The sequence below is a fragment of the Stegodyphus dumicola genome, chromosome X2 (genome assembly GCF_044657685.1).
Source record: "Stegodyphus dumicola isolate Sdum_Otavi_A_Nest chromosome X2, ASM4465768v1".
In the NCBI taxonomy this organism is placed as follows: Eukaryota; Metazoa; Arthropoda; class Arachnida; order Araneae; family Eresidae; genus Stegodyphus; species Stegodyphus dumicola.
The window spans coordinates 41623801-41647936 of record NC_140781.1 but is presented as its reverse complement, the minus strand read 5'-3'; the positions used below and the strand labels follow the sequence as shown (position 1 = coordinate 41647936).

General features: G+C 35.1%; 1 protein-coding gene across 7 annotated transcripts in view; it reads left to right on the top strand.

Moving 5' to 3' along the window:
• LOC118183197 (uncharacterized) overlaps positions 1–24136 on the top strand; it is a 509384-nt gene that overhangs the window by 284606 nt on the left and 200642 nt on the right. For all 7 annotated transcript variants that reach the window (XM_085809465.1, XM_085809466.1, XM_085809467.1 and 4 more), the window contains one exon: positions 9744–10041. In XM_085809465.1, the coding sequence (XP_085665591.1) occupies positions 9744–10041 (298 nt within the window). The remainder of the gene's footprint in view (positions 1–9743; positions 10042–24136) is intronic.

Genomic DNA, 24136 nt, shown 5'->3' with positions numbered 1-24136 from the left:
ATACAATAACACGCTGAACAAATATAAATTGAGAAGTCAAACAACAAAAATCAGCGTTATATTTTCAAATTTTCACAGGACTAGTCGTTTGACTGGATTTTTAATTGAATCCAGTCAAATAATTACTCAAAACCCCTAAACAGTTGAATTTAATTGTATTAACTTCGTATTTTGCATCTTCATGTAATTTAGTCTATGCATGTTCCTATGAAATTAATGTGTCTCTTTTCTATTAATGTTAACACACTAATAAAAGAAAGTTTATGTATTAATTTTTAAAACTTTTCTGTTACTAGAATGCCAGTCTTAAATTTAATCTTTACTAGTTATCTTAGCTTCTAAATAACTTTGCTTGCTTAAATATTTTTAACGAGTAAATTATAATTTTTAAAACCATATATACTTTTTTCATGTATTTGACCAAAACTATAAGCCACATTTAATCATTTAGAATTCATGAATTCAATTGTGCTTTAAATTTTGCTAATTTTTTGTGCTTTTAAGTTTATTGTTATCCGGTTAGAAAAAAAATCTAACCAGCATTATAAGGATGAGAGAATTTTGTGTTCAAATAAAAAGGCTTAATGATTGAAAACAAATATGCAATTAGTTAAAAGAAATAACATGTGGATCTAGAATAAATAGTTAACCTGAAACAGTCATTTTTAATATGAATAAAATTAATCATTCAAATCCGAAACTATCTTCATCCCACCTAGTACTGTATTTCTAAAAATGAGAACATTTGAAAGGCAATATGTAAGTGTAGTGATTACTTGCAGCAAAAATTGTCATTATTGAAATACTTTTCTCTCTTTTGCATGAAATACAAAACTCTGGCTCTTCAAATGCAGCAGTTGCCGATATAACACTCAATCAAACGAACTTCCTGGAGTGAATTCATTGCATACATGAGAGCATGAAGTTACTTTTCCTTATTAAAATAGCGAATAATCAAAAATATTATTTCCTCCTCTCCATAACGGCGTTACCTCTCTTCCTTTTCAAGCTCGATTAATCTCTCTGCATTTCATCGTTGAAATGGAAAGCCCTTTGCCAATATTTTGGTGCGTAGGCGTGAGCTTTTTGTTAAAGCTGCTTTCCTGTAGTATCTACGTTGGCATTCACCTCAGGTTTGACTTTGTTGAAAGCGATTGTTAATTAAACCTCTGTTTTAGAATAAGGAATAATTCAAGTTAAGTGAGTTGAGATTTGATGCCTTTAATTTGTTTTTCTTCTTAAAATTTGGGAATTACTTTAACAAAGCTAAGAAATGCAGATGGATTTTTCCTTAATAAAATGCTAGTTCTTCTTCAAATGCTGAGGTTTTTTATTGAATTTCAGCATCTCTCTAGAATTTTTGTTTTCAATTTTTGAGTTTTTTGAGGGACTTAACGCGCATAATAAAGTAGTGACTGTTTTTATTTGGCTTATAAGATTTAAGCTCATTAATCAGTATTTGTTTGCAGTTTTTCCCAGCCTTCCAAACCAGTTCTGATTCCCAATATGGAAATTTAGTATTAATTTAGAATATAGCTATATAGCGAATCACATAAGTTAATGAAACTTTCTTTTAGTAGATATTTCATTAACTTCCAATCGCGTTAAATTTATCCTCTGAACTTCTATTACTGAATTTGTAATTGGGTTTCTACTCGTTGAATCTTGTTCTTGCAGCAGAATCTTTTGCACAATTCTACTTAGTTCATTTAATTCTTTAATTTATTTCTGTTGTATTGTTTTGTTAGACAATTCTTCATGCGTACTATATAAATCGTCAGGAATGGGAAAATGCATACTTTCGCTGTAATCAGATGGTAAGCTAACTAAAGTTTAGTACATGGCAATGCTTTAAAGCTACAGAATACCTGTCCGTAGTTCTGCTTATTAAACGCTACGCTACATTATTTAAATTTCAACGTATATGTATGTATAATAATAATGATAAGATACGAAGTACTATTTTTTTAATTTATGAAAGATAGATAAAACACAAATATCAAGCGAAGCGTTCAGAGCTCATAATCTTTAAAATGAATCTTTTTTTTAAAAAAAAGTTAACTTCCCCAGTAAAAATACAAAATGAGAACTTATAAAAATGGAAAATTAGACCAGTTTGAATGAATCAAGATGGATTCTCTCTCGTGTTAGGCTTCTGTTTCGCTCAGAATTTGTCTACTGTGATTTGTTCTTGTCTGCGTTTTAAATTGCTTCTAAGGTGAAACTTGCAGTGTCATTTAAAGTGCTTATGCTGTATCTTACTACTGTTTTATCGTATAAATATCGAAATTTTGTACCTTATTCAATTTTGCATAAAATTTATAAATATATTCAGAAAGATTTGAAAACTTGCGCTGAAAAAACTAGGTTTATCCTGTCTTCCTTCCGCTTTGCCTGAAAACTCTTCCTCCAGAGTGTCCTTTGTTTCTGCTTCTGAAGTTGTTCAGGTTTTCCTTCGACCATTGGTTTGAATTTATTGTTGAGCTCATTTTTGCGTCTTGTAGTAACTCCTTCCCGTCTTCACTATACACTTTCGAGCCCATGACTTTACCTAGAGACACAATATCACGGATAACCAAAATGTTTACTCTTAAGCCTGCAAAATTTCTGTTTGTAACGCAGTTTGGGCAGAGAGAATTCATACTGCTGTCAGTCGTTCTCTTCCAAACTTTTTAACGAGACTGAAAAATATTAAAATGATTTTTCTAGAAATCCCTGTGTGTTAAATGAGTCAGAAGTTAGTTCAATATATCTTTCGAAGTTATTTGTTGTCGACTTGAGTGCTCGTAACTCCAGATACCGCTCATCTTCCGAGATGTCTTTTTCTCTGATAACATATGACGAGAGGCGTTTGAGATCTGGGGTTTCTACATATATATGATATATAGTCAGTTCTATTGTAACAGTTGTAGGGGCGAAATACTAACTACTATTTCAAATATAACTCTATAAGGTATTTTTCCCTCCTTCCAGCATATCTTCGTGATGTAACGGTAGCACACGTATTTGAGCACGGTAAAGGTAACACACGTATTTGAGCACGGTAAAGGTAACACACGTTTACGCACACTCGACAGGTCCAGGGTTCGAATCCTGGCGAGGGCACTGCACATTTCTCAAGTTCCCTGCTGCAAAATAACCGAATGCCTCTACAACTCTTACTCCCCCCCACTTGTTCCCATAAACTATGATATGCGTTGTCACTGATAGCTTAACTAAATGCTAGAACCACAGTGCTCTAGAACACGGCCCTTAACTTACCAATAAAGCTGATCGTCTGTAAATTGTAATTCTCTCAAGCACCGGCATTCGCTAAGCGACAGAGAAGCGTGATGGGTATAAAGCCAGACATACATCTAATACACTCATATGGTTATGAATTCTTTTTCTAACTAGATACTAAACTCCTCGCTACTCAAATATATATAATGCTCTGAAGCAAGCGAGTACGTGACTATTTAAAGAGATGAAAAAATACTGTCTGATTCAAGTTTATTCACATCAGTTAATAAACTCCCAAATTCAATGTAAGTGATTGAAAGGATAAATAAATGTAATTAAAAATAAGTGCTACCATATAAATTCCCATTTCACTTACGTATATAGATAATATTTTCTCTTCTATAGAAAATCTAAAATTTTATAAAAATTTCAGTCGGGCAATATTCCTTCAAAATAAATAATTCCATGTTTTAAACCATATATAGTAGTCAAAACGACAATGGTTGTAATAGCTACAAGAACAGAAGTTCGGCTGGAACATTAATAAATAGTGAACTTCAACCTTTGTTTGTAAAGTCATTAGGATTTTTTAGCGACAGAAAAGATGAAAAATAACAAACGCCTTCGCCGGGAATCCAACCACGGAACTCTGGAATACCGGCCCAGCGTGCTGCCGTTACACCACGAAGTGGGAGAAATACCTTATATACTCCACTTTTTAAAGGGCGACTAGGGTTTTAGGGGACCTAGTCGCCAAATCCTGGGTGCGGAGAATCATCATCCACAACCCTTTTAGTTCGGGCGCCACTTGTAGAGTCATTAGGATTTTTTTAGAGGCAGAAAAGATGAAAAATAGCTTCGTCGGGAATCGAACCACGGACCTCTGAAATACCGGCCCAGCGTGCTGCCGTTACACCACGAAGGCATGCTGGAAAGTGAGAGAAATACCTTATATGTTTATCTTTAATTTCTGTTGATAAAAAATCATTGTATTTCGAAATACAAAATCAGCGGTTTTTTCCTATTATTTCCCTACAAAATTTTCTCCCTATTATTGCAAAATAATCAAATTTTGTCTGCCATGAAACAACAGAAGTTGTCATAGCAGATCATATTACCTTCCTTTCAAAATAAATATCTGTTCAACTATGCAAAATAACATTTCTTTAATATGGTGGATATTAAAAGCTATTTTCATTTCGGTTGTTTTTATTCCGACTAATTATCCGCCAGTTTTATGAGAATATTAATCTCAGGAAATCTTACCCTCTCCTACGCGTATAAGTTAATTGGTAAGAGAGAAAACATCGCTTATTTTCAGCTATTCCTATTATGGCATTCCTTACATTTTTCATTTGGGAATATATTCTAATGGATAGCTTGTACGTTACTGAATCATAACTAAAAGAATTACATAACAGTTCTATTAAATTAATACACTATAATTGATTGAATACCATACCTTTGCAAGAATAACAAATATCATTTTACCTCGTAATAACAGCAGTTAATTATGATTTCATCATCCGCAAATGAAAATAAAGATATATATCTCCCATTTTTAATTGCATACCTTATTATATTGCTTCATGGTATTATAATGAAGCAATGTATAAAGATATAATTCTCTAAGGCCAGCAGATGCTGTTTATGCATTCATCAGAAATTATTGTCAATTAGCCATCTCATCACCGGCAACGATGTCCAGGAAGCACCACTAGGAGAACAGGTTATACACCCCTCTAGAAAGGAGAAACTGCTTCCCAGTTTTGAATGCGAACACCTCAGGTAACGGATCAGCCGGATCATTAAGCCAAACAACCAACATCCCTTCCTGAGAATGTTCACTTCGGCAGTGCTTTAAGTGCCCCCATGCCGCAAAGATATTACAGACTTACTAATATCCATGCCTTTTCCAGAATTCAAATCGGAGACTAAGTCTATGGCAGCCGATCTCCCTACTCCTGTGCCAAAAGAGCAATGTAAAAAGGCATTCAAAATTGCTGAATAAGATAATTACAGAATACCAATAAAAATATCATATCTTATACTATCTGCATCTACGTTTAGATATTATTATGTCTTTATATTTACTGCAGCTCGAATAAATTCCTTATTCTGGGTATCAAATATAATATGTGAAGAGTTCATTTGCTTTAAGAAATCTTCCACAAAGATTTTCGTAAAAGCTAACATTTGGGGAGCACAGATAGCCGATACTAAGTAATTTCTAGATTGCTGATAATTTATTTCCGTAATAAGTGAGCCCTTGAATCTTTTGTTACGCTTAATTTATTACCAGTCAACTATAGGATAGTATGGAATAGTATGGGTTTATGATAATACGGGAAAATTATATATGCTTTTGGGAGGTATATTTTCTGCTAGGAGTTTTCAAGTGAAACTGAGTTGTAATTTACTAACTAAAAGACTAAAAAAAAAATATGTAACAATTTCCATAGTTGTTTTCTTTGCGTAGAACTCAATTAGTAGAACAAGGAAACTAAATTGTACGTTTAAATTCTATTAGACTTAGTTTAAACCAAGGATGGGCAAACTACGGCCCGCCGGAAGGTTATATCCGGCCCGTGGATAGAATTATAATTTGCCGGTCGGATGCAAATTAAAAAAAATATGTATTTATATATTATATACCATCTCCTTTTCTACTTTGTTTAAATATTATTTTTTGCTTCCCTTTTTTTCAAAGGGCTGATGATCTTCTTACTTTCTCTATTTTTGTTCTAAAAACGTAAATTGACGGTAATAGCAAGCAGAGATAGCTTTCGATTGCTATCTCTGCTTGAAGTTTCAAAAGTGGAAGTTCTTTGTTAGTTATAGCTGTAAATTGGCACCAACAAGCGTTATCTCTTTCTCTGGGAGCAGACATATGGGAATCCTATACAGGTGAATTAGACATCTTAGAAAAAACTTAATCTTAACTTAAAACTTAATAAGAAAACTTAACTTGTTTGCTGGGAAGCTAGTTAAAAACGACTTGTCTTATGTCATTTCCCGAGGTTAAATTCAGTACCCTCAGTAAACGAAGAGAAGCTTAAGAATTATGAAGATGGCTTGAAAAAACTGCAATTTGAGTTCTAACGAAGATTTCAAGATTTCAGTGCCATTCAAACAGAACTGGATAATTTTACGATGCCTTTCAACATAAATTGTGAAGCAGTTAAGTAAAATTTGCAGCTTGAATTAATTGAGTTGCAATATAACAATCATCTCGAGCAGTTTTTTTCTAAATATGCCAAAGTTAGAGTTTTATGAATCATTATCGAAAGTAAGTTCCCCAAATTTAATATTTCACGCCCAGAAATCAGTGCTATGTTTGCTTCAGCTTATATATGTGGACAAGCGTCTTCAACTATGAACCTTAGGAAGAATTATTTCAGAAGTAGAGTGACAGATGAGCATTTAGCCTCGTTCCTTAGAATCAGTACATCTCACTTCGAACTCAATATAAGGAACTTTTAAAAATGAAATCGCAATTTCATTCATCTCATTAACATATTTAAATTGTAATACTCGTAAAAATTTTAGAAAAAATTATCTTGGCCCGCCAAACTTTTTCTTTCCGATTTTTGGCCCGCGACTGAAATCGTTTGCCCATCCCTGGTTTAAACACTAGTGTAACCTTCTTTGTCTACCGGATGAATTTTTGCACCGACTTTGCCTTCTAATCCCAGAACAGGAACAGCCTGAAGTCACAGAAACTGAAACATAAAAAAATTAACATTTGCTTTTTGTAAGCTGCACAAAACATCAATGATTCAAAATATACACAAAATGAAGTTGTAAGTATTATGTTAATTTTATTAACAGTTAAATTTTAAGTTAAAGCTCCTTTCCTGTCAAATTCTTAACTTCAACTTACTACTTCCGGCCAGAACGTAGTTTTGGAATCTTGCTGAATATTTAATGAGGAGGAGCGGTATTTAAACCACGAAGTTACAGAGTGAGAGAGAATCAGAGTTTCTGATTTACGCGCGTCTGACTTTTTGGCCACTCTCTCTCTCAAAGCTGTTATTACGCTCGGCCGTACTCAGGCCCTTGCTAAGCTTCGTAGTCCAATAAGTTAAGGGGCCAACTCGATTTGAATCTTGATAGCTTCGGCTATATTTCTTTAACTAATCTTAGTTTTAGTTTAATTCTTAGTCTCTTAAGTTCAAGCCCAAGTGTCGGCTTTGTTTGTACACTCCCAGGCGGAGTTTTGTTAAATCTTATTGGAATAATAAAGGGCTAGTTACCCTTCTATATTGTTGTTTCTTGTCACCCGAACTTAAGCGATTATTCGCTTATCAGTTCTTAAGATTCTTCACTTCCAACATTAACTTAGAATTACAAAGTGAGGAACTCTACAAAGTCAAATTTAGTTTTAAAGACCAATAACCTGGCTCTGCTACCTTGCAAATTCCAAGTCAATTTTATTCAGAGACAAACTCATCTCTTTCATAGCACAGTGCTAAAATAGCCAGCAATAGCAGAGTTTTAACAAAGATAAACTGCCCAGTCCATTTGTTACATTTTGATTCTCGCTCGTTATTTAAAACTTGTTTTATTTACATATTCGTGTCTAGTATACGAAATGCAGGAAAGATTTAAATTCAAATTAACCTTGCAAAGTTATTACTTCGGAAAATATTCGGAATTTAGGCTTAAGGGAAACTGACAAATGGACTTTTATACGCATTTTTAATCTCCTTAGTTAGATATTTGTAATTATATTCATGGTACATTAAAGTTGGTAATGTAAATGCAAAATTAATAAATAGAATTTAAGATGTATTCAGCCAGTTTTATACTTCAAGCATAGGTTTGCATCTTAAGCTTCTTAAAATGGAACAAGAGAGCTGTGCATATTTGGCCTTTCAGCATTAATGAGGAATTTGCTGTTTAAGCGAGATATTTCCTAATAATCTGATTACATACAGACTCGGAATGCGAAGGAAAGAGTAAGAGCTTCAGAAAACCCATTAATTCTCAGCCACTATTTAATGGGTGGTTGGAAGGCATCAAAAATTAGATTTCGCAAGGTGTCGCAAAAATTTTAGTATATCTATCTAAAGCTTAAATTTAACGTATTTCGTAGGAAATGTATTTTTCTTTCTTTTCCCAGAGATATGTGTGTTTTAGTCTATAGCTCTTCTTTACTTTAATTCAATTGATTCATTATTCGTTTATTTATATTAATTTAATTCATTATTTGTTTGCTTCTATCGTTCTATTCTTGAATTATATTTCGATCAATACTAAACAATCATAGACTGACAGACTGACAGATAATCTAATTATCCTCGAAAAAGGGCAACAATTAATCTAATTTCATATGTTTTGATGATAATTTATTCTAAGAAAAGACGGTGTCCTTAAGCTTTCTTCGTTAACTATTAACTCGCGTTTAAGAATCAAATTTAACTCGCCTTAGAAGCGAGTTAATGTCAACTTTCTTCTTTTCTTTGAAGCTATTTTAAACCTTTTACAATACAAAGATATGAAGACGGGAGGTCAAATATTAGTCGTTTGATAGAAAGCTTGACCAGTAATCATACTGATAAAATCGTCATTTAAAGCAGAAGTTACTCGACATTGGTTGCCAGCTGTGGAAGCTCAGTGGTATAGTATTTACTTATAAAGCAAGAATATCCTAGATTAGAATCCTAGATTTCTACTAAGGAGGTTTCATGTAAATGTATTCATTTGCTCTCTTCAAAATCACTTCCTTGTATAAATACACTTTACTTTAAAAATAAATGATCTTCAACTAGGGATAGAAGAAAGCACAGCCTGATGCACGAGAAAATTCTTTACCAATTGAATCGTTTGGAGGCATTGATCAATTCTAACTAAACCGTATTGAAACTTGTAAATTTAGTAGCTTTTATTGACTGAGGAGTCTTTGTATAACTTGATAGCAGGAGGTTAACATTCTAGACTTCTGACATACACCGAAGCTGTGCTCTGCTCAGATAGGGTATAACAATTCTTTAGAACTCCTTCTGAGCAGTTTAGTTTCAACTGTGATATACCTGCCGCAAAATAATTTTCTCTGGAAAATAAGAGTATTTTAATGAAGATGAAACAAAGTGGTATGGTAACAAATGATTTCCCCGCTTCTCATTTCTTTCGTAATGAAATGTCAAATTGATTAACTGTAAAGCTTCATATCAAGGATAAGCAAAAAAATCGTATAGAAATTCTTTAGCCGCTGTTTCTTGACAATGACTAACTGTTTTAATTTTTGTAGCTGTTGATTGACTTAATGCCCTGCCTGAAGAGTACTGAAAGCTAACAAAAATGCGAACTAATTTGTCACGTTTCAATAAATGTAATTCTTAAATGTAGTTAACTTGATACTGCATTTGATTTTCAAAATTTTAGAGAATTCATTTCAGAATTTAGAAGATCATAACAGTACGATGAGGATGTTATGAATGATAACACCGTTACTTTTCCGAAATTTTTTACTGATTATGATGGAATAATTAGGTAGAATTTTATTTTATTCTGAACAGCCACTCCTTGCAAAAGACCTTCTGTCGTAGAAGAATCTTCAAAGGATACCAGTCCGCTTTCTCCCCCTGCTGGAGCGATGGCGTGGTCAACAGACACAAATAACAACGATCGAGGCCAAGGCAGGGGGACATTGGTCAAGGAGCCCTCAACCGACAGGTCCTCAGACACCGAATCCTGTGACGATTCCGATCCATCAGATACGCCAGACGAAGGGAGTGACAGAGTAAAATTACTGAGGAAGATGAACTCTGAAGGTATGACGCCTCAAGACATGACACCACTTAAAGACAGAACGAGGTGAATATACTGTTATTGAGTATTTATTAATTATAATAGAGCTGAGGAAATCTTGAAATTTAAAAACGAAAATTTGTAATGTGAATATATTCAAACATTGTTGAACTATACTTAATAAATATATACTGTATCCTGTTAAAAATTATCTTTTCTCTTTTAAATTCTTACTAATCTGTACCTGCGAAAATTAATTGAGGCAACTAATGTTTATGCTGTAAAATTAACAGAGGAATGCTTATTTAGTTTAACGTCTCATTCTTACTTGTTTTGGTGTTATCAGGCAATCCGGATTTTAAACTACAACGTTTTAAGTTTTCTCGTGATTCATGTTTAAACTATCTGAACCCAGTTCCTTTTAATACACACTAATAAAAATTTCCCTGTCAAAGATATCATAAAATTTAAATCCCCAATTTTTATGGCATACATAGACATATTACAGGAACTTGTTGGTAAAATATGTGTATCTTCTAATCTCTGTACAATGTTTAAATGAATTTTTTGTGAGTTAGTTTACGTAGCAGGTAAAGCTAGAGCCTTTGGTAACCTTCTTCCGTGAAAAAAAGCTTCTTTAAGCTATGATGGAAGCAACATGTTTAAACGAAGAATAAATGGCCCCTGTAATCCTGATGAAACTGAGAAATTAGAGTCTTTATGTGTGGTTGGACAACCGCAAAAACGTAAAGCATTCAAAAGGACTAAAAGTGTTCTCAGTAAAATATTCATAGTTTGAGGAGAAAATAACGTTGAAATTTTTTTAACGGTTGTTTTCAGTTCACAGAAAAGTGGCAGCTTAAAATAAATCCATTGTTACATTTCTTGATAATTACTCTTTTCATTATAAAATACACTCAAAAACATGGAATTAGCTTTTTTCCCTGCTAAAATTACAAGGCAATTCTAGCCTTTATAATTCGGCTTCATTAAATGCTATGCCATATCTGAAAATCTATCCTTAGTCTTAGCAAGATTTTCTCTTCGGGTAGCTACTAACGAAACGTTTTAATCAATTCCTCTTTCATTTGAATAAACATATCTAGAGTATCGACAAAATTTTATGCAAATAGATCATTGTGTTTCTTTCGGAAGAACATTAAATAAAAGTGTTATGGTCTCTGATATCTTTTGCGTATTGATCGTCAGTATGAGATACTGCGTGAAGAAACTGTCATTTTATTCATTAGAATTGTCTCATAAGCAAACTGCCACGAGAAATATTCAGTCATTTTGTAAGGAATTATCTCAGTGTCTGTAAGTTCTCTTGTGATAGTACATCTGTCTTGTAAGTGAAAAATCCATGGTTCAAATCACAACGATTTATTAAGTTTTGAAAAATCTAATAAATCTCTTCAGCGTCTCCTTTCACCAAGTAAATATTTCTATAATGCCTCAAAAATCATATACTATTAAATTATTCTATATATATTGAAATTTACATTTAAAAGGATTATTATGGTCTTTCATGTCTACTTCCTTTCGCACAATTGTGAATAAAAATTTGCGTTAATGGATTTTACAGTCAATTACATTTAAGTACTTACAATTAGTATTACTTAGGATTTTACTTAGTATGCTTCACTATTTTAATCAAACAGAATATCAGATAATTCTGATACAAAAATTGAAATGCCAAATTATTTACAGTGTTATCACTGATAGAGCCTTCTATAGACCTCATTACACTAAAAGTCCGTATTTTGATTAACTGATTTGTGCAATATGCTTATATATGGCGTACTAGTTTCCCTAATGTTTTGTAATTAAACATCGAAATAATCTTTGAATATTTTGAGGAAAGTTATTCCTTTGACAGTTTTTCCAAACAAAATCTTAAAGTGTCAGGTGATTTGGTTAACTTCATCACTGTCAAAATATCCGTTATAATTTCCCAACATCACATTTGAAGTACTAGTAAATATAAGCTCTATTTATTTTATGAAACCTGCACTGTTCCTTCTCATTAAGAAAAAAGTACATTTCTGAGAAAAGCAGCTTCAGGAAAGTTTAAGAAAGGCTTCTCCAGTTGCACGGCTTCTTGAAATTTTACATCAAACAAAGCATTTTCTTTTTTCGTACAAAAGAGCATATCGCCTTGCATCATGTTCTTTGTTTGTTCTGCGAATTTTCTCATCCGTGTAAATGAAATCCTGCATCGTCAATGAAGAAAAACTTCTCAGTTCAGCTGCCAAGGTCTTTTGAAACTAGGCACAAAAGGCGCGGCGTTTTTTGAAATCAAGAAATAACTAATGAACTGCGTATGTAAGGTTTCAGAGCTACTTAATGTCGAACATTTCTACGCGGTTCAAAACATTTACCTCTTAGATAGTTAACATTTTCCATTCTGCAAATATTTGATTGTATGTAAGGTTAAATGAATAGCGCTTTAAGTTTAAGAATAATAATTTCCTTTTTAATAACCTTTTATGTGGTATCAAAAGGGCTCTAATAGCACAAATTACAACATACACAGCCATAGTTTCTGTTCTGCAAAGAAACTTAGACTAGAAAGCATTGAAATCCAGCATTTTACTTCTAAAGTGTAACACAGTTCTTTAGCTAAACTTCAAATTACTTGGCGTCACGCAATTAGTGACGTTTGAGCACTTACAGTTCAAATATTCAAACTGCAAGTTAACACCAGTTTATAGAAAAGTAAAATTTATTAAGTTCTAATTTGAATACAATATAGCCCAGTGTTCTAATAAAAAAGAGCTTTATTATTACGCTCAAGATCCCAGGTGGACAAAAGCCGGGCGACGGGCCGAATGCGACCCTTCTATTTGCTTAATCCAACCCGTTGTGAAATCTTATGCAACGACATTTTTGTGTGTTTACTATCCGAATTTTAACGCAAACTACTGAAATCACGAGGACGAGTGCACATCTGTTGTTATAGTTTATATGGGCATATATACGCGTAACTATATTAACGGTCAACATGAGAACCTTAGATATGCTTAGAAAACACGCGAATCCCCCGAAGAATATACTCCTAGCATTTCTAGTACCTTTAGTATAGAAATTAAACATTGATACTGTTGAGGTGAAAAGACTGATCAGAAAAGGAAGCTTAGGATATTTCACCTCTAAATTTTATTTCAGAATGAAACAGTGGACATGTCAATTATTTGATGACCAATATAAAAGATACCGTTTTTATGTACATGTAATTTTTTAAAAAATTCCTGCGAAGAAGAAGTGTCCCCCCCCCAATCGCGTCCTGCAGACAACAGGGGCAGAGCAAAAGTTCGTTGCACCCTTTCCTCTTGATACCATAAAAAAGAACTTTTGGGCCAACGGCTAAAGGTACTTTCCCACCCCCAGCTCAAGATGAATTGTATATTTATAATCACAAATTCTTCTCAAATGACATAGAGAGGACGCACATGGGATCCAAGCTATGGTTCTACCAAACACGCTTAGCCTATATCTCAAAGCTTAAATTAAATTTGACGATTACTGTCATTTAGCTTCAGCAACTCTGTTGTCCTTGGTACAGTGAATCGCAATATTAAGTAAGCTCATAGTTTGGAAATTATGAGAAATCTCGACAAATTAAGTCAAATCATAACCGTACACGTTCTGCTGTTTCTTGTTATCAATGAGCAAATTTGCATATTACAGAAGTGAATGACGGCTTTGAAGACACGAAAATGGCAGGAAAATGTGTGGGGATTTATTTAATTTACTTAACAATTAATTTATCTTAAAGCAACCTTTCCTATCGTTCTTGCTTTCAACTCACATTTCCTTGCCAAACTGCAAATTGTCTAGAGCGCGTACATTGAAGTGAGGTAGAAAGAAGTTGGTATTTAAGGGAAGGTTTTAAGAAGGTGAAATTAGAGAGTGTTTTTCCTGCCACGTTGCTATCTTTGAATTCTTAGCGATTAGATTTGTCTGGTGTTGAGCTTTCTTGGCATTAGGCTTGTTTACGCTGACCTTTTTCGAGTCACAGCCAGTTTGCACGATAGTTAACCTGTAAAGCTGTTAGCTTAACTTAACTTCATTTAATTTTTAGTTATTCATCAACTTTCGAGTTAAGGCAAAATGTATTAGCTTTTGTAAGCACAAGTTGGTGCCATCTGCAAACTTTATTCGACATTTTTACTCCCTCTTCCTGATTATGTTTAAGACTTGGTGATTATTCACTAATCAGTCTTCTAACGTCATTAATCAGTTTATGATAGACAAGCATACAAGGCGTTATACATGAGCAACGAAAAACTCAACTCTTAAGGAAATTAAATAAAAAAAACTTCGTAGTTTTGCAATTTTTTTGAGAAAAATGCAATTCTATAGCTTTGCATTAAATAAATTAAGATTTAAAAAAAGGGCTTAATGCGTGATAAAGGTTTTAAACATTTTATTCATACTCCTTGAAAGGAATTTTGTAATTTGGTTTTTTTTTAAATATATGATGTAAAGGTAATCAAATTGCTCTATAGTATATTTTCAATAAAAAGCAGAATACTTAAAGCATGCCATGCAGTAATCGTTAACAAAAGTAAAAAAGGAATCTCAAGGACAAACTTAGGTAGTGCTCTTGGGAATACAGTAAACTAAAACGATTCAGTAAAAGCACATGTTTTTGTTTAATCAACTGCCATCGATAGCCAATTTTCTTCTGTTACGCTTAGCATTTATAGTTTAACTCGTTTATATATTTTGATATTTCGATATTTTACTAAGAGATTTATTTCATCCGATCTCTTATGTTGCTTGGCAATCGATTTTCGTTCCAAAAAATAGATTAATATTTTTCTATTAATAATAATAATAATAATAATAATAATAATAAGGATAATAGTTTGGTAATAAGCTGTTCGCTTTATAAATTATTAAATTTCCCCAAAGCATTAATCTGAAAAAGTGGCATAATCTATAAACGTTTTAGATTCTTCTTTTAAAGTACTAATGACTAGCATATTAATTTTTCTTTCTCGTCGCATAAAGTTGCCTAAAACGATTCCTTTTCTAGATATATTTATAATTTTTTAGGTCTGAAAGGCAAAAATAAAATATTCAAAATCTGGGAAAAAGAATAATAATTTATTAGATGTTACTGGAGTCATTTACATTTAGTGACACTGAAATAATAAATACATTTTGAACTGTAGTTTTTTCATGCTAGTGAGAATCCCATTTTACATTACAATTTTATAATTCCGTACTTTATCATAACCTGAAAGAGAAGACACGTAATAAGCACATTTTTTATACATAAGTAGAGGTAAAAAGATAAAACAGTTTATAAGGTATTTCTCCCTCTTTCTTGGCATGCCTTCGTGGTGAGATGGTCTGTACACTGGGCGCGTATTCCAGAGGTTCGGGGTTCGATTCCCGGCGAAGGCGTTGCTAATTTTTCATCTTTCTTGCTTCCCAAAAATACCTAATGTCTCTACATGTTTTAGGGATTTTTTAACTTTATTTACAAATTTTAAGTATTTTGCGGGGTGTTTTATGACGCCCTCAGAATAACAGAGACGAAAAGTGTCTGTGATTTAAATATTTGCGCATGCATAGTTAACTTTGTTTTCCAGTGGCGGACACTAGACTTTAAAAACGTTAGCCACTATCAAGGCCGGGACCGGTGGTCACTTTATTATGGAGGCACATAATATTTGGACCACCGTTGCCTCCTATGAAAGAACAGATAACTTACATCCATGCCTTCTCCGGCATTAGAACCCTACCCTTAAGTGCGGCAGTCAGAGTTAGTAACCACTTTCTTGTCTGGGCGGATAGTTAACTAAAATAGAAGAAACCACGGAGATAAAAACGGCTATTGATGATGTCATGTCTATGACAAAGTGCAGTTATATAGCTACGAAGCTGTCAAAGACAACTTTTGCAACCTCGGCAGCTCTATCAGTATAAAGTAGGTCCACTGGGTCTTCAATTCCGATGTTAAACATTCTGGCCTGGATTGCTGGGCAGCTGAAGATGTGATGACGAGACAGTGGGATGTCATCTGGGCAATGAGGACAAATGTTGGTGTAACTACGCTGTCCGTCTGCAGAAATTCTCATCCCTTTTAAATGATTTGTCCTAAGTCTGGTTATGATAGTCGATATGGCTCTGTCACAATTCAATTCCGGGATGGAGTTTCCTTTAAGTTGACCGATTAGTCTTTGGCTGGCAACTGCATTGGCATCAACGAGGGTTAGGCAGTTGGATGGCTGAGGAGAATCACGGGATGCCTTTGCAAGCTCATCGGCCTTCTCATTACCAAATATATTTACATGAGCCGGTATCCATTGTAAGATGCAGGATCTTTGGGCAGCAATGATTTTGTTAGTGAACTCAACGATCTGATGACTGAGTTGACATTTGTCCTTCTGGATCGCTTGCAATGCTGATCTGCAGTCAGAGAAGATGATGATACCCTTGGAACTCTGGTCTTCTTTAGAGAGATAAATCTTCAGAGCACCTTTGATGGCGACGAGCTCGCATGTATAGTTGGAGGCGATTTTCCAAACAGGAATACTGTGGCATTTCTGCACTCCGTCTGGTCCGATGAAAAAAAATCCCGCTACTCCTCTGTTCAGATTGGAATCGGAAGAGCCGTCTGTGTAGGCGATCGTCAGATCTTATAAAAATGGCTATTATAAAATCAATTTAACTTATCAGGTTCAATGTTCCGTCTTACTTTCTTCGGGAACATGCAAGGACCTGACTCGGAACAGAGAGCTTACTAAAGCTATGTTCAATAACTGTGGGAAGTAGACAGGATACACAAGAAGGGTATACAAAACCCTTTATTTTTCTCTATTTGCAATAACTTCCGTACTTCGGAATACAAAGACCCACTACTTGTGGTCTAAACGTAAAAATATAAAAATAAAACTAAACTCTTAACTTTGAAATAATAAACGTGGAAGATTGGCCTTATATTAACAGGAAGCCGTATGTAGTACAGAGAACTGTGAATACTACAATACGTTTAAAGTTATCAAGAGGATTAAACCTCTGGCCTGGAAGGCAACCAGCAACTGAGTAAAACTTCTAAGGTAAGCGGCCTGCTTCGACTAATTGCTTCCTCTCTTTCGCTTGACAAAAAGCCACAACTTAAATACTTGGCGCTCGCCAGACAAACTTTGCATAAATACGTTAACGCTTATAATTCTGGCCGGAAGTAGAAAATAAGAAGTGATAGTAAAGATTTAAAATAAAATAAACGTTCGTAAAACTTAAGATCCTTACATACTTCCCGCCAGAGTTAATTAGTTTGAAACTGAGGTCTAAAACGACCTTGTTGAAAACTTTTAGCTCTAGAATCTAACGCGAGGCCAATCTTTTACAAACATTTTTCGCTAGAAACTAGAAATTTAAAAGAAAGAAATTTGTTTTTACAATAGCAGCTCCCAGGATACGCAATTTTTTCATCTGTACTGCATCTAAACAGGAGCTTTTATTCAAATCTGGTTCTTTTCAGAGATCTGGAAGGAAAACTAGTTTAATGAAATGTTACACAATGAAATGGCAAGTAACATGTATAATTATATTTCTCTTAACATTCTTATTTCATTCATGACTATTTTAATTATCTCTCCCCGTGCTCTCTGACATGTGTTGTAAAAGAACACCAAACACGAATGTGTTTCTGTGTACGTGTTCAACACTTCCTCCTACAATCAAAACACTAACGTGTTAAAATTCAACATACCAAGACCTCGTAACACACCCTAATTTCAACTCTAAACCCTGAGGTACTATTCTGAAAGTGGCTAACTCTGAAGTGTAGCGTCAGTGAGCCTAACTACATCATTCAACCTTTAACACATATTCACCATGATTTAGTCTTTTTACAGTCACACGAATAAAAAAAAATTTTTAACATTACATTCACTTTTACCATATCACGGTATTTCTTAACATTTAAAATAACAGTTCACATTGTATATAAGAACATATTAACCTGCCGTTAATTTTACACATTTGAAAACATACATTAGTAGTACATTGTTAACTTCTATTCTTTTCAAAGCAAGTGCCAATTTTTTCTACATTGAAATACTACATTTCAAAAAGTCTTTCAGACTAAAACTTCTTTCTTGCCAGAATGTTTTAAATAAAATTTATACAATAACTTGTACAATATTTAAGTATTTACACATCGCTATTATACATCAACTTTAGTTTTACGCGCGAGTAATTGAAAAACATAATACGAAAATCGGTAACAACTCATTTCTCGCCCTTTTGGCGATAAAGGTAGACCTCGCATGAGGTAAAACTTCTTGAAATCTGCCACTTGCAGTAAGAATGAAAGATTAACTTAAGATTGCAAAGTAACATAAAATTTTACTTATCTTTGTGATATTCGGACATTCTTTTCTGAGACCAAGCCTGGAAAGTAGCGTAGATTGTTGTTTGATTTATCCTCCTTCGTGTGCGGGCTCGCCCTTCAGTGCCTTCCTCTAGAAGCTTTCTTTTTTTTTTCAGTTCGGTCACCCTTGAATACCTTCTTTTTCGCCTCTGCCTGTGGTCTTGGCCGTTTGATGGCAGCTGGTCTTGGCGGAACCGGGAAACTTCTTTCGTGTTCCTGCTTGGACCTCGTTGCTGGCCCTTCAAATTTTCCTTGTAACTTTTCCTCCGCCGCTGGTGGCCCTTCCGCAGTTCGGCGACATTTGCTGCGGAGAGTCCTGTCAGATGAGTAGATCTTCCGTTTTAGAGCCGGGTTATAGTTGCCGTCATTTCTCCTGGCTCTCTTTGCATTCGTCGTCCTTCTCCCTTCTTCATTCTGGGGGTGTTCGTGAGCTCTCTTTTCTGGACTGTGGAACGGCTTCTTTTTCTTTTTACCTTCAATTTTCCCGCGGGGAAACTTTCTTTTCACTTGCTCCTGCCTCTTAATGGCTTGCCCTTGTGCTTGTCGTTGTTCCACCTCTGGAGCTTGTGCCTGCTGTGTCTGCCGTGCCGGATCCTGCAAAAGATCTGTAAATATTTGCATTTTTTTACGATCATAGTAGGGTTTGATTTGATCAATGTTTGCGGAGCAGGTTTCACCATTTCTATCTTTTAACACCACTACAGCGTGAGTTATTTTTCTATGACATATGGTCCTTCAAATCGTGGAAAAAATTTGGCAGTTTTATCTTCTGGTGCTGAAGAAAGTGAATGCTTAATTTTTAATACTTCATCCCCAACTTTATAAGTCACTCCCCGTCGTTTCAAGTCATAATATAGCTTTTGTTTTCTCTGTGCTACTTCAGTATTCTTTTTTGCTTCTTTAATTAGTTTTTCTATATCACTCATTTTAAATTCTGGGGCTCTTTGTTGCACATAAAATAATTTATCTAACGGCGTTATAATCTTTCTGCCTAAAAATAATTCAGCAGGAGTTTTGCCCGTTGTATCATGTTTTGTGGTCCTAAGGGCGAAAGCAAATTCATTGACATAGTTATCCCAGCTTTTATGAAAATTTTTAACATAACTACGGATAATTTTCACTATATTTCTATTGACCCGTTCCGCTATATTTGATTGCGGCCGATACAGGACCATTTTTAAATGACGAATGCCAATTTTTCTGCACATGTCTTCAAATACTCGTACATTACTTACAAATTGAGGACCATTATCCGAATAACTTTTAGGGGCGCCCCGTATTTTAAAATATATTTATTTAAAATAGAATCAGTAAGTAATTTCGCGGAGGCTCGTTTTAAGGGAACAATTTCGGTCCATTTACTAAAATGATCAAATATAACAAGGAGATAGCGAATTTATTTAACTGACTTTTTGGGAAAGGGCCCAATAAATCGATGCCAATTATTTCATTTGGAAATTCGGATTTAATACTATTTAGAAACCCGGCCGGGCGGAAATTAATATAATTAACTGCTTGACATGTTGGGCAGGACTGGACATACGCCCTTGTTAACTTTTGCAGTTCAGGAAAATAGACTGCCTTGCGTACGCGTTGGATAGTTTTTCGAATACCAGCATGAGAAGCTAAAGGGCTGTCATGGAGCTCCTGCAGGATATTTAATCTAAGACTAGCTGGGATAACAGGTCGAAATTCGTTGTTGGAATTCGTAGTTTTTGTATAGAATAATAGACCATCTATTAGTTCGTAATGGGCCGCCCTATTTCTTATCGCCATAATATCTTGGTGGCTAAAATTTTCAGGATCCTTTAAATACTCATAAATGCTTCCAAACTCAGGATCCTTACCCAGTTCGGTTATTACAGTTTCTCGGGAATTTATTGTACAGGCTGTGAGCATTGCCACCTTTACGGTATTACCTTCTTCATCTATTTTAATTCTGGATAGGGCATCTGCTACGATATTTTCCTTTCCGGGGGTATGCTTGATTACCAGATTATATTCTTGTAGCTTGAGTGCCCATCTTATTAACCTTGGGGATAAGTTTTTCCCTGAGTACAATCTAGTTACCGCCGCATGATCAGAGTACACTGTTATTGGCGCCTTTCCAAAATAGACTCGGAACTTTTGCACTGCTAACAGACTCTCTCTCGGTCGCGGAATAGTTTCTTTGTGTTTGATTTAAAGTTCGGCTAAAAAATGCCACGGGCTGTTGATTTTGCGAAAGTACCGCTCCTACCGCATAATCCGAAGCATCCGCTGAAATTTCTAAATTCTCATCCTTTTCAGGAAATTTCAACACAGGGGCTTGCGTTAATGCTTGTTTTAATTTTTCAAAAGCACTATTGGCTTCGGCCGTCCACGAGAATCTTGCCTTTTTCCTTTTTAATTTTAACAATGGTTCAGCAATAGCTGCAAAGTCTTTTATAAAGGACCTATAATATGAGCAAAGTCCTAGAAAAGAAGAGAGCTTCTTTGCCGTGTTCGGAGTCGGATACTTTTGTACAGCGATTATTTTTGATTCGTCTGTCTCGATTCATTTCTGAGATATTTTGTAACCTAAATATTTTAATTCAGGGGCTGCAAATTTGCACTTTTCGAGATTAACTTTTAGACCGGCCTCATTTAATAAAGCAAACACTTGTCTTAAATCCTGTACATGTTGGTCGAGATTATCACTAGTAATAATGATATCGTCTAAATAGATAAATGTGGACTTTCCAAGAACAGGTCTTAACACAATGTCCATACATCGCTGAAATGTTGCCGGCGCCCCTGAAAGGCCAAACGGCATACGCAAAAATACATAAGTGCCAGACTTGGTTATAAAAGCAGTCTTAGGCACGTCCTCAGGCCTAACCCCTATTTGAAAATAACCAGTCGTTAAGTCTAAAGTCGTCATATATTTGGTGGATGTTATGTTCCTTAGAATTTCTTCAATAATAGGTAACGGATATACCGGATATTTACTTAGTTAGGATATTAGTTTAATTTACGGTAGTCAATTGCGAATCTCCACCTTTTTGGATGTCTCAAAGGATAGTCATTATTTTTCTTACATAAAACTACCGGGCTAGCATAACTACTTGAGATGGGCGTTATGATCTTTTTACGTAGCATATCGGTGATATGCCATTCTATAATTTTTTCCTTACTCTTATCTTACCGGTATGCTTTGTGGCGAACTGGCATTGAATCTCCGGTGTCAATACTATGGTTAGTAACCTGAGTAAATCCTGGAATATCACTAAATAACGAAGCAAATTCACTTACCACTTGTCGGATTCTTCCTTGCTCGTCATTAGGCAGGTGGTCAAGATTTAACATCGGCGGTTCAGCCTTTTCTCCGCGAACTGGTTTCATTGTCAGCTTAAGGGACGCTTCATTAAAATCTAGCGTTGCTTGTGCCTCTGAAAGAAAATCTATTCCTAAAATAATATGTGCTTGCAGATTCTTTACTATAAAAAACATCACCTTTACTTGATCGTCCTTGATACGGACATACAGCGGTAATTTACTTATACACTTACATTTTTCTCCTTGCGCCGCTAACACTGTCGTATTATCCGAATTATATATGCGGTATTTCCGAAAATACTTCCTAAAAAAATCTTCTGCCACACAGGAACACTGCGCGCCTGTATCCAGGAGTGCGGTGGCTGGGATATTATTCACCAACACTTCAATCTTCGGAAGAGTCAAATTTTTCACCATTACTGTATTTAACTTGAAGGAAGAGGGGTTTTCGTGGCCTTCGGTTTTCCGCACCCTCTCGTCAGCAGAAATCCGTTTCAGTTTAAATTATTTTTCATTTCCGTGCTTTCCTTCTTTTTCCACTGGCCTTGAGACTTTTTTCCTGGATTGCTATTGAACTGTCGACGTTCGCTGGCTGTTTTTGAATGCTCGGGTTTCCTTGCCCACTGATTCGCTTTGCTTCCGTAGCCGTGTGCTTGAGTTTGCTGTAGTCTTCGCGCACCAAATTGGTTTCGCTGTTGATATTGGCGTCTTCTTTCAATATCCGCCGTTCTTCTACTTTCAAACTGGATTGCTAGCTCAAATAACTTTTCCAGTGTAGTCGGATTTCTTAATTCAATAAAGTCTTGCACTTGGGGCAGTAACCTCGGCAAAATCACTTGAATTATCTCAGGATCCGGACGGTTTCCATACAAGAGTTTGAAGACGTGAATTTTTCTTAAAATAAAGCTTGAGAGATTTTCGATTCTTTGCTGATATATACTAAAAAGTTCCGTTTCTAATTTCGCACGATCCCTTACAACAGGGAAGGCTTTTAGTAGGGCAGTCTTGAAATTCTCGTAAGTATAGGTGGGACTTCCTGCTTGACACAAGAGACTTCTGCCTATACACTTGAACCAGTTTAGCGCTTGGCCCCTCAAAGCGCTGGTAGCTAAGGAAACTTTTTGAAATTCGTGCACGGGGTAGAGCATGAAGTGGTCATCCAATATTTCCAAAAAACTCGTTACCGGTGAGTTTCCATTAAATGTTGCTTCTGGTTTCATCGAAGCGCGCATGGTCTGGACGATGTAACCAAATCCTTCCAGGGCGGCAGCTGGCATTTCTGGATTCTGAGCCGCTTCTGCAGGCAGCACAGGTTCTTCTTGAAACTCGGCCATGGTTATTCTTCTTCGTTGTGCGCCACTATCAGGTTCAATGTTCCGTCTTACTTTCTTCGGGAACATGCAAGGACCTGACTCGGAACAGAGAGTTTACTAAAGCTATGTTCAATAACTGTGGGAAGTAGACAGGATACACAAGAAGGGTATACAAAACCCTTTATTTTTCTATATTTACAATAACTTCCGTACTTCGGAATACAAAGACCCACTACTTGTGGTCTAAACGTAAAAATATAAAAATAAAACTAAACTCTTAACTTTGAAATAATAAACGTGAAAGATTGGCCTTATATTAACAGGAAGCCGTATGTAGTACAGAGAACTGTGAACACTACAATACGTTTAAAGTTATCAAGAGGATTAAACCTCTGGCCTGGAAGGCAACCAGCAACTGAGTAAAACTTCTAAGGTAAGCGGCCTGCTTCGACTAACTGCTTCCTCTCTTTCGCTTGGCAAAAAGCCACAACTTAAATACTTGGCGCTCGCCAGACAAACTTTGCATAAATACGTTAACGCTTATAATTCTGGTCGGAAGTAGAAAATAAGAAGTGATAGTAAAGATTTAAAATAAAATAAACGTTAGTAAAACTTAAGATCCTTACAAACTGTCAATGTTAAATAACTTATTAATAATTTTGACAGTGTTGTATTCTAATAATAATGTTGCTGGAAACATTCTCACTCTTTTGCGTGAATTATCAGACTTTTTGATTTGATTATGAATGTTTTTTTAACAATTTAGTAAAAAAATTCAGGTTAACTAAAGCTAAAACCTCAGTCGTAATTCACGATAATAAAGAAGAGCAGACCTGCAAGTTTCCTCTCAAAAACGTTGAAAATATTAATTAAAATGTTTCAGCTGATGGAAAATGATAAGAGATAATCTCTTCTTGACTATTTTTCCCACTGCGACTCCCATGATCCTGTTCACATAAAATTTGATCTTCTGTGATGTTTTTAATGTTTGACGACTGGCTTCATTCCCACGGATTAAAGCGATAACACACTGTCTCTTTGCTGTAAAATTTCAAGTACAGGTGTCTGTTAAGTATTCATGGGGAGATAAAAAAAATTGCTGTGACCAATTTAGCAACTTCATTGATTTATTTTTCAGTTTGTTAAACGTATTTGC